At 39.9% G+C, this 26,392-nt stretch overlaps 2 protein-coding genes across 3 annotated transcripts; one reads left to right on the forward strand and one right to left on the reverse strand.

The window, feature by feature from the left end:
- Nucleotides 1-126: 126 nt before the first annotated feature.
- ash2l (ash2 like, histone lysine methyltransferase complex subunit) lies at nt 127-15,827 on the forward strand. Of its 2 annotated transcripts, XM_015341249.2 has the most exons (17): nt 129-400; nt 1,965-2,031; nt 2,610-2,755; nt 3,800-3,888; nt 4,582-4,676; nt 5,300-5,395; nt 5,596-5,691; nt 6,447-6,522; nt 7,476-7,493; nt 9,773-9,866; nt 10,251-10,468; nt 11,175-11,342; nt 11,823-12,016; nt 12,358-12,450; nt 12,877-12,975; nt 13,877-13,936; nt 14,179-15,827. In XM_015341249.2, the coding sequence occupies exons 1-17, from the start codon at nt 243-245 to the stop codon at nt 14,284-14,286; spliced, it is 1,875 nt and encodes a 624-aa protein (XP_015196735.2). In that variant the 5' UTR covers nt 129-242; the 3' UTR covers nt 14,287-15,827. The 2 variants fall into 2 exon arrangements, with proteins under 2 accessions (XP_015196739.2, XP_015196735.2); XM_015341253.2 differs by lacking the exon at nt 7,476-7,493 and having other exon boundaries at nt 127-400.
- A 1,266-nt stretch (nt 15,828-17,093) lies between these two features.
- Nucleotides 17,094-22,150, reverse strand: star (steroidogenic acute regulatory protein). Its single transcript, XM_006625323.3, has 7 exons — nt 21,983-22,150; nt 21,077-21,184; nt 20,635-20,762; nt 20,091-20,249; nt 19,380-19,564; nt 18,476-18,569; nt 17,094-17,859 (listed from the first exon to the last, which is right to left on the reverse strand). Exons 1-7 carry the CDS (start codon nt 22,044-22,046, stop codon nt 17,743-17,745), a joined length of 855 nt encoding a protein of 284 aa, XP_006625386.1. The 5' UTR covers nt 22,047-22,150; the 3' UTR covers nt 17,094-17,742.
- Between the last annotated feature and the right edge of the window lie 4,242 nt (nt 22,151-26,392).

A 26,392-nucleotide genomic window follows, 5' to 3' on the forward strand; every position in this document is an offset into this window, starting at 1 on the left:
CTACTTAATGACATCACATATTTTTCCTATTACTAATGTATTTGAATGAGAAAACGTACAAATATAACAGTGGATGTTCTTTCAATGCTTCAAACGTTTCAACTTTTGCCATTCATTTTTAAAAATCACGAATATGAAACTGCTTTATTACATAATGCGAACGTGCGCTGCTATTTTGGTTTCTTTGCCGGTTTCCAATACCAAAGCTGCGATTTTAAAATGTGAACATAAAATGTGGCAATATGAGAAGAAATATGTTTTATACTTCTGAAAAAATGTATATTAAAACATCGCGAGATTTGAGTGGCGTACTCTCGTGGGAGAAAGTCGGTGTTTTGAAAATGGCGACCGAAGGAGAGGCGGTTGGTGTGCCTACTGCTGGATCAGAGGTTGCAGAAGGGTGAGCCTTTCTGTATGCGAAGGATAATAACGTTGTGGGCTTAAATATGTATCATCCTAGTAGTGATCTTATTTGGGGGGGGGATAGATGATTTACAGTGACTCAACTATTGACTTTGGGATTCAGAAATCGCTGAAATATCCATGCTGGTTAGTGGCTGTGTTTGAATGAAAATAATCCGAGCAACGAGTTTTATTCTCAAGCAAAGTGTTAAATGCAGTTAGCTTTCCGTCATTGGCGATTTGTGTAAGTTATAGATTATGTTCTTCTGTTTCTTTTCATCATGCATCTTGACAAAATGGGATCAATGTCTTCATGTCAAGAAGATGTCCATTGGACTGTTAACATTACAGCATGCAAACACCAGGGGAACTTCAATTTCAATCAACTAAATTGACATTGTGACGAATCTTGTGTAGAACGTGAAATCCAGCACGAGAAGCAGTCGATGCGAGGCTAGGAGATAAAACATTTTTCTTTCCCCATGAAGTGCTGATATTGACGCGTTGCGTGTGAAACTGTGACTGCACCGTATTTAATCTACCCTGAGAGGTGTACCCTTGTGCTGGGTAACATCTGTGGGTCTTTTTTTACGCGGAGGGTGGTAGAAAACGGATATCTCTGTCAGTAAACGATAAAAGATGAGCAAGGGTTAATAATAAGCTTTGTTTTCATTTCAAATATACCGTGCCTTTTCAGTGCAAGGAAAGCGCCATAAAAGAAGCGGAAGCCCCCGTGCAGAACCAATCAGGCTCGGGTTAAGATATTATTTGTCCAATGATCCCTTAACAGAATAGTCTGTTAGAAGTATTGCATTATTCTATGGCACTGTCTTATTGTAGCATGTTGTATGAACAGTAAATAATAGCACATTTAGCAATAGACTGCTCCAGCTGCGGTGTCCAAGGGAACGTTTCCGCAGGTCTTTCCTCCCGGCGGCTGTCAGGGTGTATAACGCTGCCCTTGGCTAGGACTGTTAGCCCTTCATTTACTCCTCTATGGACAGCATGTTTACTCCATTGTACTTTTTGGACAGTCTGTATAAACCTCTGCACATTTTGCACATATTTTATTGTTTTACAGTGACTATGATCAGCACATTTTGCACACACCCATGTATTTATTTTTATTTATCTTGTTGTCTTTTGTTTTATAACTATTCTGATGTCTGTTTTGTGTGTCTTGAGCTGGACTGCTGTAACACATCAATTTCCCTATGGGATTAATAAAGTATTATCTATCTAATAAAAACAAACATTCTTTAAGACCCAAACAAAGGATTCTTGTTTCTTGGATTTGCAACCAGCAGTCTAGAGGCCTTCACGGGTTCTTGGAGACCTGAAAACCTTTTTAAACCTTTTTCCCCTTGTCAGGTAATTTGCACAATCAGTACACTTAAACAGCAGGCTTGTTCCAACGATACTCACAGCTGTTAACATGTAATTTTAGTCTTAATATTTTTATTATTAAGTGTAGAATTAGAGACTTTAATTTCTCACCGCAGGTATCCTAGGCCGCTTTCTGGTGGAGTACTCTGTGATAACTTCAGCTTTTTTTCTTACAGCGATGCTTCATTTGGAGACTTGGGAACAGCAATGGACACAGAATCCACCAATGGAAAAGAAGCAATGGTATTTTTATACAGTTGAAATCCGTTGCATGGTATTGCTTGTCCATATGAAGTTACTTTTTGAAGGTTGTGTTTGAAAAAAGTCGCTTTAGGGTTTGTTGTGAAGGGGGTAGCTGCAGTGTCTAAGAGTACTATGCAACACGCGGGCAGCAGCAGTTGACCTTTTTAAAATCTGTCAACCTTCCAGGCTGTAAATTGCTCAGATGACTAAGATAAAAAAAAATGCAATAAGCATTTCATTCAAAAGTCATTTTAAAAATGGCAGTTTTATTTTACAAAAAAATGTGAGAGAAGTCCGGAGATTTTATTTTAACCTTATAAAATGGGGCAGTCCAAGGTCTCGTTTTCTGATCAGATGTGGTGTTTCAGGGTGTAGAGGTTTTGATTTGATATGGAGGATACAGGGCCAGTGTAAAGCTGTGCTCCATACCAGTTTTCAAAGCATAAGGTGAATTCTTTAAAAATTGGCTAACACAGTCCATACAGAACAAAGTTAGACCGTAGCTCTGCTTTCTCTGTGGGGTTTGAGGTCCACTGTGTTGCAGGAAGGTGACCTTGCTGTTCTTCTGCCTTGTTCAGGAAGCTGCGGGAGATGGCTCGGAGCCCCTGGAGGCTCAGGCAGGCTCTGTGGACGAGGAGAACGGGAGGCAGCTGGGGGAGGTGGAGCTGCAGTGTGCTCTCTGTATGAAGTGGTTCACAGCCGACACCTTTGGCATTGACACTGCGTATGTGAGGTTTTTCTATTTCCTGGTGATGATAGCGCGTTAGGGCATGTTCAGCGGTACTGAACACTCATGATCATCATCACCACCACCACCATCATCTTCAGCATTGCAATACCCAGCTGCCGATTCATCGGTTTATTTGCTTTTAACTTGGTTCAGCTTTCTGTATGAACGAAAAAGGGGATGGGATCATCCAAACCTTTCAGACATTCTTACAGTTGTTCACCATGACAAACCCCCGGTGCACTTTGTCGAATAGGCCTCTTTCTAAAGCTTGGGCACACTTGTAAGTTAGTTATGGCTATCCCAAGCAATATCTGTTGCATTAAGAGAATTCTGATTCGTTAGGGCTGAAGGATAATAATACTTTGACCCTAACGTATTTCTTGATTGATTGACCTCTAAATCCTGCTGGATTAATGCTCTGTGATCAGATTTGGGGACTATTATCCATGACTTTAGATCAAGAGGGTCACCCATTTAAGTGAGTATATAAATAGTTAATTTATTCCCAACTTTGAGAAATTTGAATATTGAATGGTTATTTGTAAAACCTGCTGTATGGACTCTGTCCAGAAATGCGGTTGGACCCCTGCTTTATAACTGTATGTTTAAACCTCAATAGTATTATTTTTAGATGTGTGTGTTATAGTGAGATGGGCTGCACTTGGCTAGATATACAAGGGCAGACAGTGAAATCATCGCTTAGTCTTAGCTGAAAGGCTGAGTTTTTTATCTTTTCAAACTGTAGAGTCAGCAGGCTACATAGTAATATTGATATGCAACTATGGGCCAGTTTATGAGCATGGCTTCCACCCTGGTTTTGGATTTTTGGATTTTCCCTGTAACTATTCATTGCCAGTGTAATGATTCTTCTTGTTCCCAGCAGAGGAGCGGTGTGTGATGACAGCTGGTCATGTTTTGTCTATGACATCTGTAGTGTGTTTTTTAATCAAAAGGAATTTGGAACTCCTGTTGTTGTATGTGCTTCTTGTTGTTTTATGGTGTGCTTCAGAAAAAAACGCTGTGTGTTCATTCTTGTAGGACCTGCCTCCCATTCATGACCAACTATGTGTTCCACTGCAATGTCTGCCATCACAGTGGGAATACCTACTTTCTGAGGAAACAAGCCAGTAAGTTATCTAGGCATTTCAAATATCTTTAATGTAGATTCTAAAGTGCTGGAATAAACCAGTTTTTTTACATTTTCGTGTCTGCCGTAGAATAATATGCTCATTTAGATATGTTTGCAAGAAGTGATAAAAGAGATAGGCTTAGTACCTACGAGGTGGTGTGTTGTGCATCCAGTGAAATTGCATAGTCCTTGCTGTAAAAAGTGCTTTTGATTTTGTCAGCTGTACAGAAAATGCAGTATTCTGTGAGATGTAATGACTTATGAGCAATGATGTTTGCTCTTTGAATTTGGGTACATCTTTGTAAATGTTCATGGAAATATTGAATGTTTTTCCATTAAAACAAGTTGAAAGGAAGGGTAAGGAATCTTGCAGATGGGGTTCAGAGTTAAAAAATATTGCACAACTGCCCTGGTTTCAAAATCATCCAGTCCTTTTACATATGTGCAATAGCGTGAAAATCAGGTAAAATTTAAAGGAATTATCTCGGAATACGATAGTTGCAGCAGCAACAAACCTACAAGGGAATACCACAACTAAATTGTGTAAATGCACTGTTCCATGGGTGTGATTACCTTTCTAGATCATGCTAACCTTATCCACAAAGGCTGATGCTTTCTTTTGCTCCCTGTATTGTGTTTTTATGATGTTAAAGTGATTGTGATTGGTTAATAACTCATTTGTGGTCCATAGATCTAAAAGAGATGTGCCTTACTGCTCTGGCCAATTTGACATGGCGATCACGGACCCAGGATGAGCATCCGAAGACCATGTTCTCGAAAGACAAGGTGAGTTCATGAAGCCAGAGTGAAACTGAATGTGAACTGTTGACATCAGACAGCTTCTGCCTCTTTCGTGTCCCAGTGTGTTAACATCTTAGAGATTCCCAGAGAGCCCCACTCCCTCTCCTTCAAGTTTTCATTCAGTGCTAAAGATTGCCCTGTTGTGCCAACGAAAAATGTACAATTGAGTAACAATGATCTTGGATTGAAAAAAGATTAGAGTACCCTTTAGCTCTAAAGAAGCAGGATTGGATATTCCTGCTTGAGGATTACGTGCGCTTGTATGGTTTATTGGTGAACACTCAATGAATTGGGTTATGGAAGACATGAACTGATTCTCATAACTGGTTAAGGAGTTTTCCAGTTATTTAGCGTGTTAATTTTTGGACACGCTTCTTTCAGTGTTGTGAATGATTCTCTTTACTCACAAGTTAGTTTTCACTTATTTGTGTATTTGCAAGCTGTTTCAGCATGTTTTAAAGATTTCTCAAACCTAGCTTTCATCAGATATGCAAAGGGGTGAAACTGGTGTTGTGCTTCTCCCTTCCCCATCACCTCTTTAAGAAATTAAACTATTTTTAGGAGTGTTAATGTTTGCTAATTGAGTTCTATTTTATTGTTCACTGTAGGATATAATTCCTTTTATTGATAAGTACTGGGAATGTATGACCACGAGGCAGAGACCTGGCAAATTGACATGGCCAAATAATATTGTGAAGACCATGGTAAGTTAATAAGTACTAATCCCAATCAATTTCTTGTTTTATTGCTAAGCGCTGAATACAAAAAAAGTTAACATCATGCGCTCGGCAGCTATTTTTTGGGGGGGGGGTCTAGACAATCTCATCTGTGTGGCAAATAGAAAATAGAGGGAAACAAGGCTGATTGGGATCATTTTAATTGAGATTATTTCTTTTTACTTCAGAGTAAAGAAAGAGATGTTTTTCTGGTTAAAGAACATCCTGATCCTGGGAGCAAGGATCCTGAAGAGGACTACCCAAAGTTTGGGTTGCTTGACCAGGTAGTGTATTTTAAATGTTTCATTTATTATTTTTTTTAACTCCAAATGAAATGCAATACTTTTTGATAACTTCCTGCTTTCCCTAAAGGTGTAGTATGTTTTAATTGGCTGAAGTGCTTTAGCGTTATAAAAAATCTTCTGCTCTATATTTTGAAAATGCAGAATTCTGGCACATAACACTATAGTGTATGATATGTCAATGTATTGAGTTTTTCACATAGTCACATCCTATTTTCTGAGGAATGTTTGATTGGACAGCTTTACCAGACTGAAATATAGCAATGTGCATTGTAACACTTTGCCACGTGGTTTGGTTTTCCTGCACCAAACAATTCTTTAGTGGTGCTGTGGCCATGTAGCCAGGGCAGTGCAGATTCCACAACCTCTTCGGTATCATCAAAACCAGAAGTTCATGATTTTTCTCAGCGACTGTTCAAATGGTACTGTGATGTGAGTGCTAAAAATGTCACCCTTATTCTGAAGTCTGTTAATTCAAGTCCTCAGTCTGGTTGCTTTGTTGTCGTTCTAGTTCATCTGTGGTATCCCCAGTGCATAGTTCCATGGTACAGTTTGTCTGAGGTGCGGTCTTTTGTGGGAGATCCTTTCATTTCTTCCAGTAGCAATCCCAGTTCATGCACGAGAAATTAGACTTGACAAAGACAACTTTTGAAATCATCAATGCAAGTATCTTTTAAATGCCTTGTATGTAGTTGGATGTATTCTTCTGAATTCTTTATTATGGGCACTTTCTGCAGGATCTTGGAACCATTGGACCATCCTATGACAACCAAAAACAAACTACTTCTGTAACAACCGGGGGAGGACTGAATGGTCAGTGTGTTTTTGAGTAACATTTTTGTATGAATTGTCTTATTTTAGGGATTGTGATAAAACCATTAAGCACTCTTTTATGATGTGCAGGTTACAATGAACAGTTTTATTTCTGCATAAATCAGTGATCAGAAGAGCACTTTGCGTCTTTGCCTTTACCAGCTAACTCGCTGTGATGTTGCAAGGGTCTGTCTTCACATTGCATTTGTTTACATTAGTCTCTTCCCAAGCTTTGAAAGTTCAGTTTTATGCCCAGTAAAATGATTTTAGCTGTTTTAGCTGCAATTCTTTAGCCAGTATAAAAGGCTAGTACAGAATATGTTTGGACATATGGTAATTGAGACCAGACAGCATTCACATGATATTATTTTGTACTTTTGTCTAGCAGAAGCCTGATATTTTTTTATTTGAAAATGTACATAATTGTAAGTAATATACTGTAAAACCACAGTTTAATGGACTAATTTGGGGAAAGAGGTGTCTCTTATTGCTGAATGCATATTAAATAAAAAATGATGGTTTTCAAGCCCAAAAACAATATAATATGAGGCACAAAATACTATGTATATGCTATCTGCATCTTCTGGCTTATTTTTTTAACAATTTCAGTCAACACAATGTAAATTTTTCTTGTCACTTTTTAAATAAAAGTTCTTTATTTAATGTATCGTAAATATACTGAATAAATCTGCAAAAGCATACGAAACTCAAACAACACCCATCATAAGAAATGTATATACTGCTATAAGGCACCATTGATATTTCTGAATTATAAATCTATTTGGTTTTTATTTTTTACAATGGGGAATGTATTTCTGATTATTCAGACAACATTCCCTTATCAGATTTTGTTTTGTAAATCGAAGTCCATTAAACTGAGTCTTTACTGTATTGTTTTTTAAATCTTGGTATTGTGACGTGCAACCCTAAACCATATATATATTGTATTCCAGGTGGACCATCTTTCTCAGGTGAATATTTGGTATTATAGCAGATGGATTTAAGCAATCCCTGTTTTCGTAATTTACCCTTTTGCTTGCTTTTCCTGAGCTGGGCATTCCTTGACCTCCTAATTTCTTGCTAATATCAGAACAAGTGTCTTTGTTAGCATACAAAGTCCCAGTAGTTCTTCCTTTTCAGTCGCTATGTCTGTGCTTTTCCCCAACATGAAATCAATACAAAATTAATCTTGTTTTCTGCAGTGCTGATGATAATGATACTGTCTCAGCTGGACATTATTTCTGACACGGCACTTTTCAGGAATGATTATTCTTTGGCTTTTTACTTTTATTTGTTTGCCTCTGGGGTATAGAAAATAGTTGTATAGAAGATCTCACAGATCATCATCGCAGTGCAAGTGTTATCTGAGGTGATTTGTCAGGCTAATGTTATTTTATGTGCTTCCATCAAGGTTACATAAGGACACTTACTTTAAAGAGATAGATGATGCAAGCTGGATGCAGCCACTTAACTGTGGTTCAATTGATGTAGAATCTAATTTAAGTATAGGGAAGAATAGAAAGTAAATGCTTCTGCACAGCAGAAGGTCATGTCAGAACCCACTTAAATAGACTTGCTGTGATTTTATGGAGATAAAATTTAAAGGTTGACAAAATATGGAAAATAATTTGCAGAACCCCTGCCACACCCATCTCTGTTGCTATTGAGAGAGGCTTTTTTTGATTGCTGTTTTGATATTGCAAATTGTTCCAGATACAGCTGTTGTGCCATGGCATTGCACGGTACATGTGGAAAGTGCAAAACACTCTGGTGGAAGTTGGTACCGAATTATACATAGATTTTCTTTTTCTGACCCACAAGTCATACCAGGTCTTGACCTTAGTCAGCTAGTGATATAGCCTGGCTTCTAGTCCATGTTCCCATGCTTTAGGGGAGATCCTGCACTCTAAATGAATTGTTTATGACTCTTCAGCTTGGGGCCCATTTCTGCTTTTTGCAGTTCCTTTGATAATACTTCTGTACAGTATGGTCTAGTCTGGTTTCAGAACGTTAACCACATATTTGGGTGGGGTTTCGGGTTCTCTCTCTCTCTTCAAAGCCTTAAAAACTATAAAATGAATACAGATAAGAAAATATATTTAGTTAACTGACTTAACGTGTAACATATTAGGTGCAATAGTATTTAATATTTATATTTGAGTTTTTGATTGATTTAAAGTTTGCAATGTTCTGAAAGGGTAATTAATTTTCTACATTGGCTCCCTGCTGCATCCAGATTTATGCTAAGTGCAGCACCTCCATTGCCTTTGGCTGTAACCAGAGAATATTGCATGTTGTTGTTTCCCCAGTGATTGCACAATATCCCAACACACTGGGTTTGGCAAATCTACACTACATTTGATCATATTGATTCATTTTTGGTTTAGCATTGTCTAGTTTTCTCCATAACTTTAAGAATAAATGAAAGAATATCAAGGCAATTTTATTTGCTTTTCTGAAACCCTTTGTGTATGTGCAGAATTTCTTCTGTTGTGATTTTTTTGTTTTCTGATTTGTGTTTGCTAATATGAATAAGCAGTCACATGGCACCCAATACATCTGCACTACCTTAGTTTGCAGCGCATTAGCTGTATGTAGATCCATAACATCATCTGCTTAAGAGAAGTTTCTTTTGATTTTTTTTTTCATGTTGAAATTCTGTGAAAAATCCAGAACTGCTTAGCACAATACAATAATTAATTAATGATTTCAGCAAATGCTTCTTGCATTTAGCTATAAAAAGTTGTTTTGGGTGCCATGAGCTGCAAAGATTGCCTATTTAGAAAGAGACCTCTCATTCAGCATCCTTTTTAAAAGGGCACGTTACAAACTTTTAAAAATTTGCTTAGCAGACACCCTTGTCAAGGGCAACATGTTTACAAAGAATCCATAACCAGGATGATTTGCAACTATCTATGCCGAATACAGTGCAGCTAAAATTTCTGTACCTACTCAATGGTACAAGAATTGGAACCCGTAACCTTCCAGTTACAAATCCAAACTTCTAACCACTTCTATACACTGCTGCCTTTTTACAAACTGACAATCTCTCGTGTCTAATAGCGTCTAAAAACAAAAAATGAGGCAGTAAATGAAAATATTAGTATGCAGTTTGTTTTTATTGGAGTTGCATCAGCACAGTGGCACTTTAGAGCCAATGAGCTGGTCCCATCTTGGGAAGGATGCTAAGTGCTCTCTGCAGCGGAGGCCTGTAGGGCAGTGTAGCATTGTCACTGTGCTTGTCTGAAAGGTGGATTAGCTCCAGGAGGCACAGGGAAAGGAAGAGGAGCCAAACGCAAGCAGCAGGAGGGTGGAACAGCTGGCACTGCCAAAAGAACACGCAGGTAAGGATGGGTGCTCGCCCTCGCCCATCCCATCACTTGGGGTCCGATCTAGGGAAGTGTTTTAGGTTTTCAGAAAACAATCAAGAAGGGGCTGGAGATTGCTCGTGTTTTTTGGTGTATTGAGACGAAGTGGAAGAAAACAAGGCTAAAACAAGACATTTTAACTTGCAGAAATATATTGAAATCTCCATTCACATCATTGCGCATTACACTCTGGGTTTTTGCAGTAGGTGGCGATGATATAGTTAAAGCAAGAGTGCCGTATTTTGCTTTTGGATCATGCACGGCATGTGCTAGCTAGTTACATCACGAAATTGTCAGCCCCGCGATTTTTTTACAGGCTGTTCTTGGTAACGTTTTTTTTATTTTCCCTCCTTTCCTCAGTGATCATTTGTTTTCGGCTCAGCGGCTCCCACCACATGGGTATCCCCTGGAGCACCCCTTCAACAAGGACGGGTACCGCTACATCCTGGCTGAGCCCGACCCCCACGCCCCCGACCCCGAGAAACTGGAGCTGGACTGCTGGGCGGGGAAGCCCATCCCGGGAGACCTGTACCGCGCCTGCCTGTACGAGCGCGTGCTGCTCGCCCTGCATGACCGAGGTGCGCGCCCCGAGAGAGAGGCGGACAGCACGTGCACGGCGCCCCGCTCCTGTCTGCAGGCCGCGCACGGCTGCTGCCTCGCACCTGTGGATCGTGTTTGTGCTGTATCCAAAACTTTCTTTTCGTAGTTTTGAAGCTGATAATTTTAAGTTTGATTAGGTTATTTTAATATTCTCCTTTGTTTATATCATATTGTTTGTGACTGATTATGTGCAAAGCATTTGAAGGCAAAAGAGCTAACTGTAGTGGTAATTTTGGTCTTCTGCTGCCACACATGGCCCTACCCCCTTCTCTCTAATAACTTTTATTCTACAGTAATGGTTGATCTTGTACCCAGATTACAGCTATCAAATTCTGAAGGTTAAAACATGGCTTGAGATGACAGGGATATTGAAAAGAAAATTGTCTTTTGTGATTAACTTGAGGGAGGGAAAATTTTACATCAGACCTAAAAGCTTCAAAATCCTATACATCAAAAACATCCTTTGACTTATCTGGAGCCATCCTATAAGGTTTTCCTTCCTTCTGGCTTTGGAGAAATTTATTCCAAAGCTTTTTTTTGGAAGGATAATTGCTAAGACTTATGCAAAAAAATGTTGCAAAGAAAAAGAACATTGCTGTGTGAGACTGGGCAACGGGCACTGGGCACTGGGCAACGGGCAACGGGCACTGGGCAACGGTAACCTTACGAGCTTGTTTTGTCTAGCTCCTCAGCTAAAGATCTCGGACGACCGCTTGACGGTGACTGGAGAGAAGGGATACTCCATGGTGCGGGCGTCCCATGGCGTGAGGAAGGGCTCCTGGTATTTCGAGATCTCCATTGATGACATGCCCCCAGAGACTGCCTCGCGGCTGGGCTGGTCGCAGCCTTTAGGTGTGGTATCCGTGCCTCTCGCAACTGCGCTGCTAAAAGCCGCCATCTACAGAGAACTCTGCTTTACTTGATATTTCAGATCGGGATGGCCAAGGTTCATTCGGTTTCCACTTACATTTATTCAAGTTTGACATTGGGAAGAAATAACGATACACAAGGAGGAGAGGCTCTTCTGCAGGAAGGATCCGTTTTAGATCTCTCAACAGTCTCTCAAATAGAGTTGGTACAAGTCTTGATTTCAACTTGGCACCACTGAGTTTTTAAATAACAAAATCACTCTGAAAATGACAATCAAGCATTTGAATAAAATGAGGGGAGCAGCCTGAAGAAAGAAGAATAAAGTTGTCATGAAGATGTGTTATGGATCAGTTAGATTCCACAAGGTCTGGAAAGACTTTTTTTCAGTGAACTGTTACCAGTGTTTTTATACACCTGAATCTTGCACTGTGTAATGAGATGCATTTTTCTTTAAATGCCCAGGTAACCTCCAGGCTCCTTTGGGTTATGACAAGTTCAGCTACTCCTGGCGCAGTAAGAAAGGGACCCGCTTTCACCAGTCCATTGGGAAGCATTACTCCGAAGGCTACGGCCAAGGAGACGTCCTGGGCTTTTTCATTGAGCTTCCGGACAACACCGAGACTGCAAAGGCACTACCAGACACATACAAAGACAAGGTAGGGTGAGCTTGGACAGACTCTCCCACATAGTGTCCAGCACAGATAGAAGTAGGCATTGACTTCGCTAGAACCCCTGCTCTTACTCTTCAACTCAAGAGGTTGGCTTTGGAGAAATTAAGCTGTTGTGTCAAAGCATTTTGTCATTTTGGTTCCAGGCAGATACAAATCTGTGGATAAATAAAAGAAACTGTCAATTTTCTTCAGTTTTTTAAAGGAGTTTTATATTGACATTCACAAAATGAGCACATGTTGGTACTACAAGCCTGACGTCTTAAATTCATCAATCTACAAGGTTTGAAATGTTTTAACCTGTGTTTTAATTACTTGTGTTCCTGCAGGCACTGATTAAATTCAAAAGCTACCTATATTTTGAGGAGAAGGACTATGTAGATAAAGCGGAAAAGAGCCTCAAGCCGACGAGTAGCAGCAAAGTAAGTGCCACTGATCACAGCTGTTTGGGAGAACTATTCATAGGACACCAGGAGCAAGGTTTATAACCTAGTGGAAGAGCATTTAAAACCAAAAACAGAAGGCATTTCTTTAACCAAAGGAATGTGAGAGTGTGGGACAAGGGACCCAGCCATGTTTAAATTGATACCCAGTTGTTTCAAGAAACAACAGGATAATATTCATGGATTAACTACTAACTACCGAACGATCTACATGGCCAGAAAGACCTCTCGCTTGGAACTGTGCTTATGACCCAAGATGAAACCAGACTGTAGCAAGCCAATAATCCTTTTCTTATGTGTTCAGAATTGATTAAGGATACTGATTTAGGTTTTTAGTTATTGATTTTTTTTTTCTTGGAGGAAAGCTATGATACAATTAGTGAAGTTAAATTTTATCTTCTGCAGATGATATTTTATAGGAATGGAGTCAACCAAGGAGTTGCCTATGAAAACCTCTTTGAAGGAATGTACTTTCCAGCAATCTCCCTCTACAGAAGCTGCACAGTAAGTTCTCCAGGCAGTCTGAAAGAACAGAATGGTGTCTGGGGCAAGGGGAGGTTTATGCAAAATGAACTGGAGAAGCTCTGATCTCCAGTGATTACCAAAGCAGTAAACCTCCCATGTTAAATTACTAGAATCTGGGAGCTGTGTGTTTCAATATGTCACATCTGTTATTGTTCGTTCAAGAAAGACTGTGCTAGAATATCAGAGATGCTGAAATTGGGGCTTGACGTTAATAGTGGGTTACTTGCTACTTTTTCTTCTCAGAAATGTTCAACGCCTGGAGACATTACTTAAAACAGGCACAGATCTATTAAAATAGTTTGAGTGTTAAACGACAATGAATGATGTTTCAAATTCTAACAGATTACGACAGTGAATTAATCACATCTCTGTCCATTTTGTACATTTTCCGTCTGCAGTGTGCACTTAATAACTATACGAAAGGCTATAAACATTTGGGTACTACACACTACATTATTGCTAAAAACCATCTAACAACATGTACGGATGTAAATGATCAGGAATGATATGCTTAATTCCTGATCAGTTTTGTGGCAGTCATGTGTTGTAAAATCCCTTGCAGTCTGACAAATGTGGTGTTTTCAGACTGATATTGGAAACAGTGTTTTGGGAAGGAAACCTGCAGTGTTCTGCTTTGAGTGATACTGGTCAGTTTCAGACCATTGAAAGGTGAACTGCATAAGTATTTAGAGACTTTTTTATAGGAAGCACATTGTCATTTATTTGGCAAATTCCAAGTCTTAGCAAATCGTATTGGGAACACTTTCTTTACTTCACAGAGCTTTATTAAATTATTTTTCAATAATTTTGTCAACATTGATGCTTCCTGGGATGGTTTTTGTCCTTGCAGATTTTTAATGCCCTTTTTTGTTACTGCTAGGTGTCTGTAAATTTCGGACCACATTTCAAATTCCCTCCAAAGGATGTCAAGTATCAGCCGGTGAGTGTTGGATTGCTGATTAAACTTTCAGCAAAAGTGATCATGATCAAGATTTTAACCATCTTAAGAAAATAAGCTTAAATTGTGTTGTTGAATAGCCGGTTATGTTTAGGAATCAGTCTAGGCTTTCAGACACCTTGTTCAGTTAAAGACTGAGCACAGATTGAAGGGCTGAAGATCTTGAAGCGGCTGTGGATAGCTGTTGAGGTCTTGGACTAACCTGTTGTATTTTATTGCCTCAGATGAGTGACATGGGCTGGGGGGCTGTGATTGAGCACACTCTTGCGGATATGCTGTATCACGTGGAGACTGAGGTGGACGGCCGGCGCAGCCCCCCCTGGGAGTCCTAAGTTCTGCAGGAGGATGGGGGAAATCCCAAGGATAGCAGATGCCAAACAAGAGTTCTCAGCCTTTCCGGCAAGTCCAAGAACTGAATGAGGGGCCAGTTTCATCGTGGTTTTGCAATGTGACGGACACATCTGAATTTTCAGTTTTATTCATTTTGAAGCATGGACATTTCCAAGAGAAGTTAGCCTGCTGTTAACGATGGATACGATCTACTAGGGGAAGGAAGAGGGGCCACAGGGGAGGATGTATAAACCGGAACCCTTCCGTCTTTTGTTTTCTTAAATTCAACCAATCTTCCATACCTTTCCTGCTATGGGCAGATCAGGTTCTGTGTTAAGAACTCAGTCTGATTGAGCCTGAATTCAGTTCTGCTGTTTCAGAGGAACAGATAATATGTATCTAGGATTTATTATCAAATTATACTCTTGGAGGTCTGCAGATTGGAGAGAGTTTACAGTCAGCCAGTATTAGAAAATGCCTTCTGTACATGACTAGCCTTCTTCAGATCCAAGTTAAAAACTTCATCGTATGCAAGGAGAATGTTCAGTGCTGGCCTTATATTGGTAAAGAAGCAGAGAATTGCTTTTCTGTTTTCTTCAGTAATCCCTGTATTGCAGATTGCTTGCTAATTTTAAAGGAAGTGAGATGTTGGTATGTCATGTTTAAATTTCTAACCTTGACTTTTTGATTCCCAAGCCTGTCTTTCTAAAACACTCCATCCACAATTTCTGCAAGTAAAGCTTAACACTATTTTATAGTCCACTTGCAGACCTACAGGATACCTAGACAAGTTTTCAATATTTCTGGGTTTCCCCAGACACTTACAGGAGGTAAATAGAATTTTCCTTGACATCCTAAACCTTAATTATTTGCAGGATGCAGTAAATTTTGAATGGTTGATATCCTGGTTCACCACATGCAGCAATGACCTGGGTGTAACTAAACGAGATCACATTCTTTTAGCCATTTCAATAGCAATAAGTAATCCGGGATTAACGTAGAAAGAAATCCCCAGTGGAAATAAAAGTAAAAAAGGGGCAGACTTATTTTTTGCTCTGATTTGCACTCGTATAAAATACTGTATGCATAGAAGCAGAAATGTTTTAATTCTAATTCCCGAGTTCCTTTGACGGATATGATTGGCTAAAGTATGCTTTCTTGGACGTAGAAAGTGGTGTCCTTGTTTTGAGAAGGAGTACGTTTTTTGTTCTGCTGTGGAGTTTTACCTGTAAAATTACTATCCTGGGTTTACCTCTTCAATCAAAACTTGCATACTCGTTTACTTCTAGAGCAGGGGGAGAGTCAGGCTTGAAAATCGCACCTTTTTAAAGTGTTTTGGTCCAGTGCCATCATATTAAGAAGTCTCTTACGTTTTTGCTTCTGCTACGGTTGCCTGTTGTGGGCTGAGTGTGTAATTACTAGCTTCCCCATTATTGTATCCATCATGTTAGGTGTAAAATATAGCAGGTTAAATGTTTTTTTTAATTATTGTTTTATATGGAAATTGGTTTTAAATAAAAGAAAAATGTTAAAAAATCAAAAAGTGGATAGTTTGTATCTTTTCGGAGCACTGCTACTCATATTTAGTGGGTCACTGTTGATTTCTGCCATATCACAGCTGACATTTTGTTAAAGACGTCATAAAAACATATCCGCATTGATGATTAGTATTGAAGATTTGGTTGCTTGAATACTAGAAAATTATTCGTTTGTACAATATGGAAAGTCTAAGTCGGTACGTATGCCATTAGAATTAAGCTATAATAAGGATGTGGTTTCCTGATTTAAAGTACCATGGTACTACTAGTTATGCTCGTTAAAGAGCATCCCAGCACATTAACATAACATAAAAATGCCAGTGGATCCATACGAATTAAATACACCATTCTCAAGTGAAAGGAACGCAGACAACACGGAGTGGACTGTTAAATAGTTACTGTAGCTACTAACTTCCAAATGGGGTAGGTGAACTAAATGGCTTCCTCTCTTTTGTAATATGTTCTTAAGTTCAGATTTTATCTTGCAGATCATTTCTTGATTTCTGTTTTAAGTGACTTTCATCATAAACCATGATCCATATTTGTCTTCTTCTAAATGGAATGCAGTACTGTTCTGCATAAAAAAAAGTCCCTAGTCTTGAAAAGATTTTTGATGTAAAGATTGTCCTATAATGCTGCCAAAAATGGTGAAGGAATGTCATTGTTTTATGATGCATCTTAAGCATGTCTAGTTTGTATTTCTTAACTGTTAGAATGATTCCTTGAATTTATATAGTGCTTTTCTGGACGCTCCACCTAAAGAGCTTTACAGGTACTGGGGACTCCCCTCCACACCACCAGTGTGCAGAATCCACCTGGATGATGCAATGGCAGTGCCCCAGTATGCTCACCACACATCAGCTAACAGCTGGGAGGAGGACAAAGTCATGGAGCAAATTCATAGATGAAGATTATTAAGAGGCCATTATTGGTAAAGGCCAGGGGAAACTTGGCCGGGATACCAGGTTTAACAATTTTTTTTTTTGGAGAAATGCTAAGATACTCGATGACTGCAGAGAGTCAGGACCTTGCTTTTGCTTTACAAAATGGCAACTTTTGTACAATACAGTATCCCCATCACCCACCACACAGACCATGGGGTGAGCGACCCTAATGGCCCCACTACACTTCTTCCAGCAGCAACCTTAACTTTCCCAGAAGGTCTTCCGTCCAGGTTCTGGCTAGGCTCACATCTGCAGAGCTTCAGTGGGTTGCCAGTTGTGAGTTCCCAGGTGAAATAGTTTATAGATTATGGCCATTACCCCCATAAATAGGACTGAAATATCTTTATTCCACCTCATTAAGACACTTGCACAATTTGAGAAGCATGGGTCTCGGTAAAGACATCTTCTAAAAACAGATAGACAAACTTCACAAAGCACATTAATTTAAAAAGGAATCCAGTGTCCCATTTTGAGTGGCATTGAAAATCTTTTAAACACTTAAAGTCTTGCATACATTTAAATAGAAAAATAAATAACTCCAATATATAGAATATATGCATGAAGGCTTTGTAATTGCAAATCAAATAAATAAGCTAGTTCACATGACATAATTTGCATTTCAAAACAGCAGATAGACAATCTCTTAACTGGACAGTTTTCTCTGTGTCTGCTTCAGGTTATATAAGTAGTGTCAACACCGGCTCTGTTGGGGTTAACTGTTGACTTGGATTTTCGTAATAAAAGTTCACAATGCTTCCCTTCATCTGATTCCCATAGCAGAAACAAGCAAGTACTTGACATTTTAAAGCATCATTGGGTATAGTCTTGTATGTATTGAGCACTTTTGTTTGTGGGCTGTGTTGTAGCAGTGGGGGGCAGGGGGCTAAAGCTGGGTGGGTTGCTTGAAGGGTGTGTCCACTCTGGTGGTCAAAATACACGTTCAATAAGCACATGGCCACCGAGCCCAAAGGTGGCATCAGCAGGCAAGAGCCGTTCCAACTTGGGCAGAAGCCATCCGTGCTCTCAAGTGCTGGGCAAAATCCACCTGCGTCTGGGACAGCACTTGATTGATTATGGTTTTGGGCAGCCATCCCTAAGAAAGTAATCAGACAGGAATTACATCAGTGAGGCTGCATTAATGTTTGACCAATGGTGAGAGTTTTAGTTAAACAAGTATGATTTGTTTTTGTTTTTCCTATATTTCAAAAAGCAGTTTAACTGCATGCACAGAGAGAGCCTGCATAGTCTGTTGCTTTATTGACATTGACACTTAGGGCAGAGATTTAAACTTATGTTATTTAGAAATTGTTAATATATTATTTTATTCTGCCCGATGCGTGACTGGTATTTTAAATGAGTCACATTTTCACATCATTTTTGATTATTTTGCATTAGATGAAATTTGTCTCTTTATTTTTTACGTTCAGACACTGATACCAATACATTTCCGTTTCTTGTAAGGTGATAAACCTACAATAGCACTGGAGGTGAAATGAATAGTTTTTGTTTTGGGACAAGAGTAATCTTTGATGACTTATTTATAGTAGGCTAGTTCACCGCTGTAAATGACAGCAGACGTCCAACAAACAAAACAATAGAATTAAATATGGGTCAAGCTTAAATGCCTTAGATAGAATTCATTCAACATTTGTTTCTAACATGTTTTACTCGTTAGTATGCCTCTAAGCTTTGGTTAATGATGTGCTTACCTTCAGATCTACACTAAGTAACCAGATGAACTTTGTCTTACGGGGGTCATCTGCATTGGGTCGCAAAACAATGCATGTTGGTCCGTTCTCCGCCCTGGAATAGTAAAGAACAGAAAGCACATTAACGTTGGGCTGGGAAATGAATCACTGTTGTCTTAACAGGAGTGATGGCACATTCCCAATACAGAATTTACATTGTGGTGTTCCTCCTGCTAAGGGTTCTGGTTGGAAATGAGGACTTCTGTGCCCCTTTGAGTGTTAGAATATACAGATTGTATCGCCATTAACTTTCTTGACAAATATTTGCTTAATAGTCTGCATTCATCAATCAGTGCCTTTTCTGGTCAATGGTGAATCCTATGCAATGTATATAGTACGTTGAACAAAAATGGCTTTTAAAGACTGCTATTAATATTTTAAAAACTGCATTTTATAAAGTATTTTTTTGCTTTAATTGCTATTAATTTGTGTTCATAACCAATTCCTCAATTTTAGTGCCATGAACATGTGGTATTCAAGTAAAGAGGGAATAAGTCAAAGTTAGCGAGATGTCACTGGCCAGTCACTTCACTATGTTAACCTGGAGATTTCCATGACTTTTTTAACAGGTTGGATGGGATTGGTGAGTCTGAACACACATTCCACGTGCAGGTATCCCTGTGCTTTACAGATGCATTTTTCTAAGATTTAAGAAATGCAGAATATGGTACTGAAAGCCCAGTAAAGGCTATATAGTACGTGTCATTGTGAACGCATTTTGACTTTCCAGTAATTTGGCCAGAGGATAAAAATTACATCAACAAATTCAATAGCCTTCAAATCCTAATACACTGGCTACATGATGATCAGTGAGCTATAAACATTCAAATGCAGAACAGGGGTCCAGCCGTCTCTTGTGGTGTACCTGACCACGCCTTTCTGTTCAGGCATTCCAGGATGATGAGTGGACATGCCAGCCAGGAAGCAGGAGGAGCCCCTCCTCTTGGTGCAGCGCACGCTTACAAAGTCCCGGGGGCCCACGATGTTCCCGGGGGTCTCTGCTGCCACCTCATGCGTCACCATAGTGTCCTGGCCAATCTTTTGAAGGATCTGTGTGATGCCGTGAGGAGAGTATAAGACAGCAGCACAACAGGGACAAGGCCATTTCAACTAAGTGGAAGGACACATTTTGGGGTTTTTTCCCCCCTTTCACACCATTGTTAAAGCTCCCATCTGAATCCAGCTGATCATCTGTTCGGTAAAAACGTAAAGCACTCTACTCTGTGGCTCCACATTCTCAAATTTTGCCTACTGGACTCGCTGCTACAATAACCGATCACCTAAGTCCAAACCTTAAGGGATCAAGATACTTCTGCTGTAGCCCAACTTTATGCCTGACTTCTTCCCTGAGGGACCAACTCATAATCGGATCCCCTCCCCGCTGCTAGCAAAAGCATGCCTATTAATCTCTTTATGTATTCAGCTAGATCTGTAGAAATCCTCAAAGACTAAAGCAAAGTTCTCCTTTGGATGATAGGGGCTAAAATGACTCTTTTTTTTGTGGGAGTGGTGGGTGGGGGGCTTCTATCTGCAGCCCACATTGCTGCTCTTCATCAACGCTGTCAGACTGTGATACCTTGACTTTCTTGACACTGGGGTTCCACTGGCCCATCTGCTCCATGTTGTCCACGAGCTCGCCATACAGCTGATCAGGGGGCTGGTCCAGGACAACTTCCAGTTTAAAGACCTTGCCCACGTCTGGGAGCACCTTGCTCAGGACCTTATCACCATTAGCCTACAAAAAAGGATAACAAACGTAACCAATTGCTTGGAGGAATTTAAATAGGCGTGCAGGACACTGATGCTATAAATGGACCTAAGCATCCAAAAATCCCAAGACCAAGAGTGGTTGTACCCAAGGCCAACTGAAGCATGAAATTACGGAAAGGGATGCTTTATTAAGGTTGCTGTGGAGGCACTTGCAGGAGAATACAAGTTGTGCTGGAATTACAGCTCAAAGGTATGTCTTGTTTTTTTTAAAACTGGTGCTTCTGTAGTTAAATCCCAATCAGACATTGCTAGTTTTCTCCTGAAATGTGATTCCATAACTGCGTCAGAGTGGTTTTATCAAGGGCAATCAAGACAGCTGACAAACAGGCATGAACTCTGCAGCTACTCACTGCCACAATCTCGGTCTTCCAGCCATCTTGGTCACTGAGGATGCTGATGGATTTCTGCAAAGCTTCCTCGCCCTGTTTCACATAGGCCATGTCCACCTCGCTGTAGGGCTTCTCCTCGATGCGGCTGCCTGTTCAAGCACAGGGAGAGTCAGTGTGAGACCGGGTCGTCTTTCTTCCAGTCTCCTGAGCTACAGTATGTTCTCATTTCGATTAGGTGCCATTTTCCTCAAGGGACTGCTTTCTGTCCTATCATAACAGCATACTAAATTATAGTCAAATAGTGGTAAAAGGCTTGAAAGTAGGGTAAATTACAGTAAAATGTAGAGGAAAAGAAGACTAAAACAACAGAATTAATGTCAATTGTAATTCACAAGCTTTCTTAGCAGAATGTTCTAGTCTAGATACTCGACTATCCTGAGGTCTGTGGGGCCACTATACTTACTGAGCAAGGAGCTCCTCCTGCGAACGTGATGTATCCAGCTGCTAGGGCCGGGACCTGACAGCCTCTTCAGTTCCTGGTTGATTGCGACCACAGCGGTCTTTCTCAGGCCTAGAGAGAGATGAAAAAAAAGTCTTGCTCTTTGAAGTCTTCATCAGCAGAATTCCTGCATAAGCACGGTATTCATGCAACACGAATACTGCGGAGAATAACTGCTAAAACACGGGGGAAACACAATTCGTAAGCAAGGCAAGAATCCGTAAATGTTAAAACTCGATGCAATTATTTATAGCTGTCCAGAATGAGCTCTAGTGATAAAATATGCTTTCACCAAGGTTTTTTTTTTTGTCAATCTGAAGTATCTTGGTAGATTTAATAATCAAAGACAAACCATTCTTATTTGGCAGACCCATATTTTATAATAAAGAAGAAAAGCGACTCATTGTCTATAATTAGACTCCATATAAATAAGCGATGTTCTAAGAATCTGTACTTGCTACAAATAACTCAGAACATTTTAAAACATGATGCACGTTGATAATTTCAGGTGGATTTTCAGTAAAGCTGGTAGGACTACTTATACGTTTATCGTGAAGTTTTTATTGTATTTCTACTTTATGGGTCGAATAATAAAAACCCTCTTTCCTTTAAAAAAACGTCCAGTGGTCCGTCACCAAATTTCAGTTTACACTCTTTTCTCCCAAAAAGAACACGCAAATGTTTTTGTTTGTTCACAACGACGGCACGATATGTAAGAAAATGTGAATAGTGAAATCGGAGGATCCAATAGAAAATACTATCTGACCGCCATCCACCTGCTACGTTTTCCAAATCGATACCCACACCTCAGTGCCGGTATGCCTACCGTGCGTGAATGCGCTTTGAACGTCTCTGGTGGTGTTCGCTTACCGGTCATGTTCCTCATGTGTCGGTAGGAAATCCCGGCACACAGTTTGAAAGTAGCTGGCAGCATAGTAACTATTAGTAGCAAAAAGAACTCGAGATCTGTTTACGGTCCAAGTGCAGTTGCGATTCTGCAGCTCGCCGGTGTGCACTGCTCTATTTAACTACTTTGATGGCCATGGCGTTGGCAGCTCTGAGATAAGCAAGCACATCATTTAACTGCAGCGTTAACCCTCGGCCAAGGACAAGAGATGTACTCGCCGAGCCTGTCACCGACACCAATAAACAACCCAGATGGGGAGATAAGGCCAGGAGCTTCCTGGAGTTTCCTCTCACCCTGATAGGAACACGTCAAGCTATGCAGCGCCGCAAAAGACACCATATTTTTTCAAGGTAAGAGGAGATGAGACGGTGAAGTCACGCCACGGATTCCAGTTTACGCGTTAGAATTAGAGAGATTGCAATTTCCACGGGGAACACCAGAATAACACCTGTTGCAGGAATCTTACCATTCAGTTGCTTATCGTTAAGGATAATGAATCATTCTTCATTTCAAACAGGGTCTTGAGCTATTATTTTAAAAAGAATCGGTGTATTTGTTGTGTGGACAGGTCACAGTTAATCACCGCTAAGAGGTACTCTATCTTGTCAGTTTATCTGAGGGATGACAACATCACTCGAATTACAGTTCCTCCTGGTTCTTTGCAGTACGAACTGTTTTCCCTGACTCCGGCTGTCAAGAGTTGCTTTATGCCACAGATGCAATGCTCGAATAAAAGCACGGCCTTATCGTTCAGATTAGTTTTTTTTTTTTTACTGCTCACGTATTTTGAAATTAAAGACCTCCTCAGCGTACAGAATATTTTGAATCCAATATGTTTATGTTTATATTGTTAGACTTTCTATACTGTAGCTGTTCGATTAATAAATTAAGATACTGATGCATTTTCTTTGCCCTCGTTCACACGGGCGAAACGGCAAAACTATCTGTTTCTGGGTAAATAAATCTTTAAACGCTAGGTATTAAAAGTCGCAAAATAGTTGCAACATCACGCGGTTTACACTGTTGCAAAACGTTAGAACGTCACACTGTATCTTTAAATCTTGTCACTCTGTCTGCACCAACAAACGGCTATAAAGAATGTCAGATGGTTACAAAAGCACACCTTCAGCCTTAACCCTCTGTCCCTCATATCTCATTTTAGAATTTATTATTAAAAACGTCCTTATTCTTATCTAACGCTTATAAAGGCGAACAAAACTGGGAGAACGGCCGAGAGGAATTGTCAGATTATTTCACAACTACTCGGGAGCGCTAACAATGTGACATTTCACTTTCTTTTAGTGAAAAGTGATTTTAAACATCAACGAGTAATGAGCTAAAAAGTGACAGAATTGCGTCAGAGAGTTTATTGATAATTCCTCTATTCGGATTCTCGATCTCGCTCGGAGCTTTTTTCAGACCGAATTATTCCCCATTTGATTTTAGTTTACCCCACGTTAATAGCTTCTAATAATGAATAATCTAATTTAAAGAAATGTTAACTTTTAAGAAAGTTCAAAAGCCGCTTTTGCCTTTTTCGCTTCACAAGTCTTTGTGCCTTTTTGTTTTGTACTGGTTTACAGGAATACCCAACCTTGTGATGGCCTTTAAATAATCACACACTGCCATTAATTAGATTGTCATGTATTAATTAAAAAAACATATCAAAGGCTTTGATCTACCATGTGTGTGGTTTATGTTAAAAATACAATTTCCTACTGCACATCTGGAGTAAAACGGGTTAAAATTTCCTGTAGACGTGAGGTGGAGAGGGGCTTAAAGACTTCCTTTTTAGTTATTAAATAGATTTTTTTAGAAACGCCACTCGCACTTGCTGAGTGATGGCGACGGGCTGCACATGGGGTTAATTTTATCGTGTCTGTCTGCTAAGACATTGCCAGTATGCTAGGCTTACTCCATAAAGTGATTAAATGTACAAAAGCAGAAATTAAGAGTTGTACTGTCCCCTGCCGTAGGATATTTGCCTGGTCGTCATCCAAATTAAAGTTACCACAAACTGATGAAGTACCTTAATCAGATTTAAAACCAGCAGAGCTGTTTAATTAGTAGTTTTTTTGTGTTTTTCACTGGATAAAGGATAAAAAGTGTAACTGCTTTTTTGTATCATATTGAAAATGTAGAAATCCTTTTAGCATTAAATATCCACATATATTTTCCTTTAGTACAGTGAATTATTAAAGCAAGGCGCAGTTGCAAAATAACTTTTTATAATCTTAATATTCATTATTATTAGTACTCAATTAGGGCATCACAGTGGCACAGTGAAAAGCATTGCTTCCTCACAGCACTGGGTTCCTGGGTTCAATTGGACCTTGGCAGCTATCTGTGAATGTTCTCTTTGTGTTCAACTGGGGTTCCTCGGGGTGCTCTGGTTTTCTCTCCCAGTCCAGAGACATACTGGTAGGTTAATTGGCTTGTGGGAAACCTGGCCCTGATGTGACTGTGTGCTCTGTGATGGACAGGCATCTTTGACAGGCTACCCTGTTACTTGCTGTGACAGGCCCTGGCTGGGTGGATACTCAAATATGATTCAAAACTTTATTGTCATTACAACTGATGGAATTTGGTTAGGAGAGCACATACTGTACAATTAGAAGACAGACAACAAAAATAAACCAAATAGAGCCAATAATAAACAGCATCCATCCTCACACATCATCACGTACAGTACCATGCTAAACACATAGCGGTAACTAGGTAAATGAACAGTGAGAACAGCCATGCACAAATTGCAAAATCAAGGTGCTGAATTCATGCTGGAGGTACTGTTATGGAACCTAGTAATCCTTGTTTTGATAGACCTCAACTGCTTACCAGATGGGAGTAAAAAGTGAACAGAGGATTGAAATATACCAGCCGTGTACTATACATAGGGAATCATAAGTATAGAACTGATTATTTGATTCCCTTTAGTGTTTCTGCAGGATTAGGTCATTTGTCTGTTAAGGAACAGCAGACCAGAATTTTTTGTCAGGGTGTTATGCTGTGAGAATGAAATCTGATCAACGGAACTTCACTCGAGTCATGGTCTGTAGATGTGATGGTGCATTTGCTGAAAGCCTGACTTAATGTTTCAGCTCAGATAGTCTCAGGGTTGCCAGGCAGCAGCTGATAAATTTACGAAACCTGCAACATCCATCCATTTTCTAACTCCTTTATCCAAAACGGGATCACGACGTACTGGAGCCTATCCTGGCAAGGAATGGGCACAAGGCAGGACACACCCTGGACAGCTCGCCAGCCCATCGCATGTCTCAGAATATATATGTTAATTTATATTAAATATATATTACATTCTAGTTTGTCAAAAAATACTTTAATCCAGAACCAGATCTCATATCCAGAATTTGAAATAAGACGGATAAAGTCAGTTCTGTGGATAGTGATTTAGTAGTATTGTTTAAACAGTCTTTTTGAGTGAGATGGAAATTCTTTTTTAGTCTCTGCTTATATAAATGTATTATATAATATATATATATTATATTTTATAAAGCATTTAGTATATATTTAAAACATTATACGAAAGCTCTGTAGTTCCTACTCAGTAATATAGAACTAAATATTCTGGAGTCAATGCTAAAACCCCAGGAGAAGGTTAGAGAAGGTTTTTTAGAGAAGACTTTTTAACATTACACAAATCAGGCATCACTTAAACCTGATGGTCAGTGGCCAGAGGCAGATGGTTTCTTCCCGTTCACCTTGGGATACGAACACTGCCTTCAGCACAGACCTTCGCATGCCTCTAGAATCAATCAGTCTCCCCAAAGTGATGTGTGCAGTTCCACATCCAGGCCCTGGAAAAGTCACGTGCTTTCCTTGAAAAAAAGAGCTAGTTGGATCAAGGATATTGGAACCCTCCATGGCAGACAGTGTGTGTGTTTGGGGGGGGGGTGGGAGGATGAACTGTTTATGATCGTTTAGATTTTGTTAGAAATTCCAAATTTTATTGAGGCTAAGGAGGAATGGTTGGGAGGGATGACAACAGCCAAGTTCAATCAGACTCAGTTGTCAGTAATTCATTATCATACTTGAAATTCAAAACTGATTCACGATCAATCCTGACACCATTTCCTCACCTAAAACATTACAAATACTGTACATGATCCCCTTGTCTCCCACGCTGCCGCCATCTCTACCTGTGTGGCCGCCCCTTGGTCGCTCCTCAGTCCACATGGGGCTCCCAGTCTCCCCGTCCCAAGGCTGGGAGGTCAGCCATCAGGCAGATGGGACTAAAACACTCGTTCAACCTTTCGATACGCTTAGTTCTTAGGTGTTGTGACTCCTGGTGAATTACAATTGGCTCAGGAAAGTAGGTTCTGCTGCTAGTAGGGGATTTTTTCAAGCAATAAAAG

Source organism: Lepisosteus oculatus, chromosome 2 (assembly GCF_040954835.1).
Source record: "Lepisosteus oculatus isolate fLepOcu1 chromosome 2, fLepOcu1.hap2, whole genome shotgun sequence".
Taxonomy (NCBI): domain Eukaryota; kingdom Metazoa; phylum Chordata; class Actinopteri; order Semionotiformes; family Lepisosteidae; genus Lepisosteus; species Lepisosteus oculatus.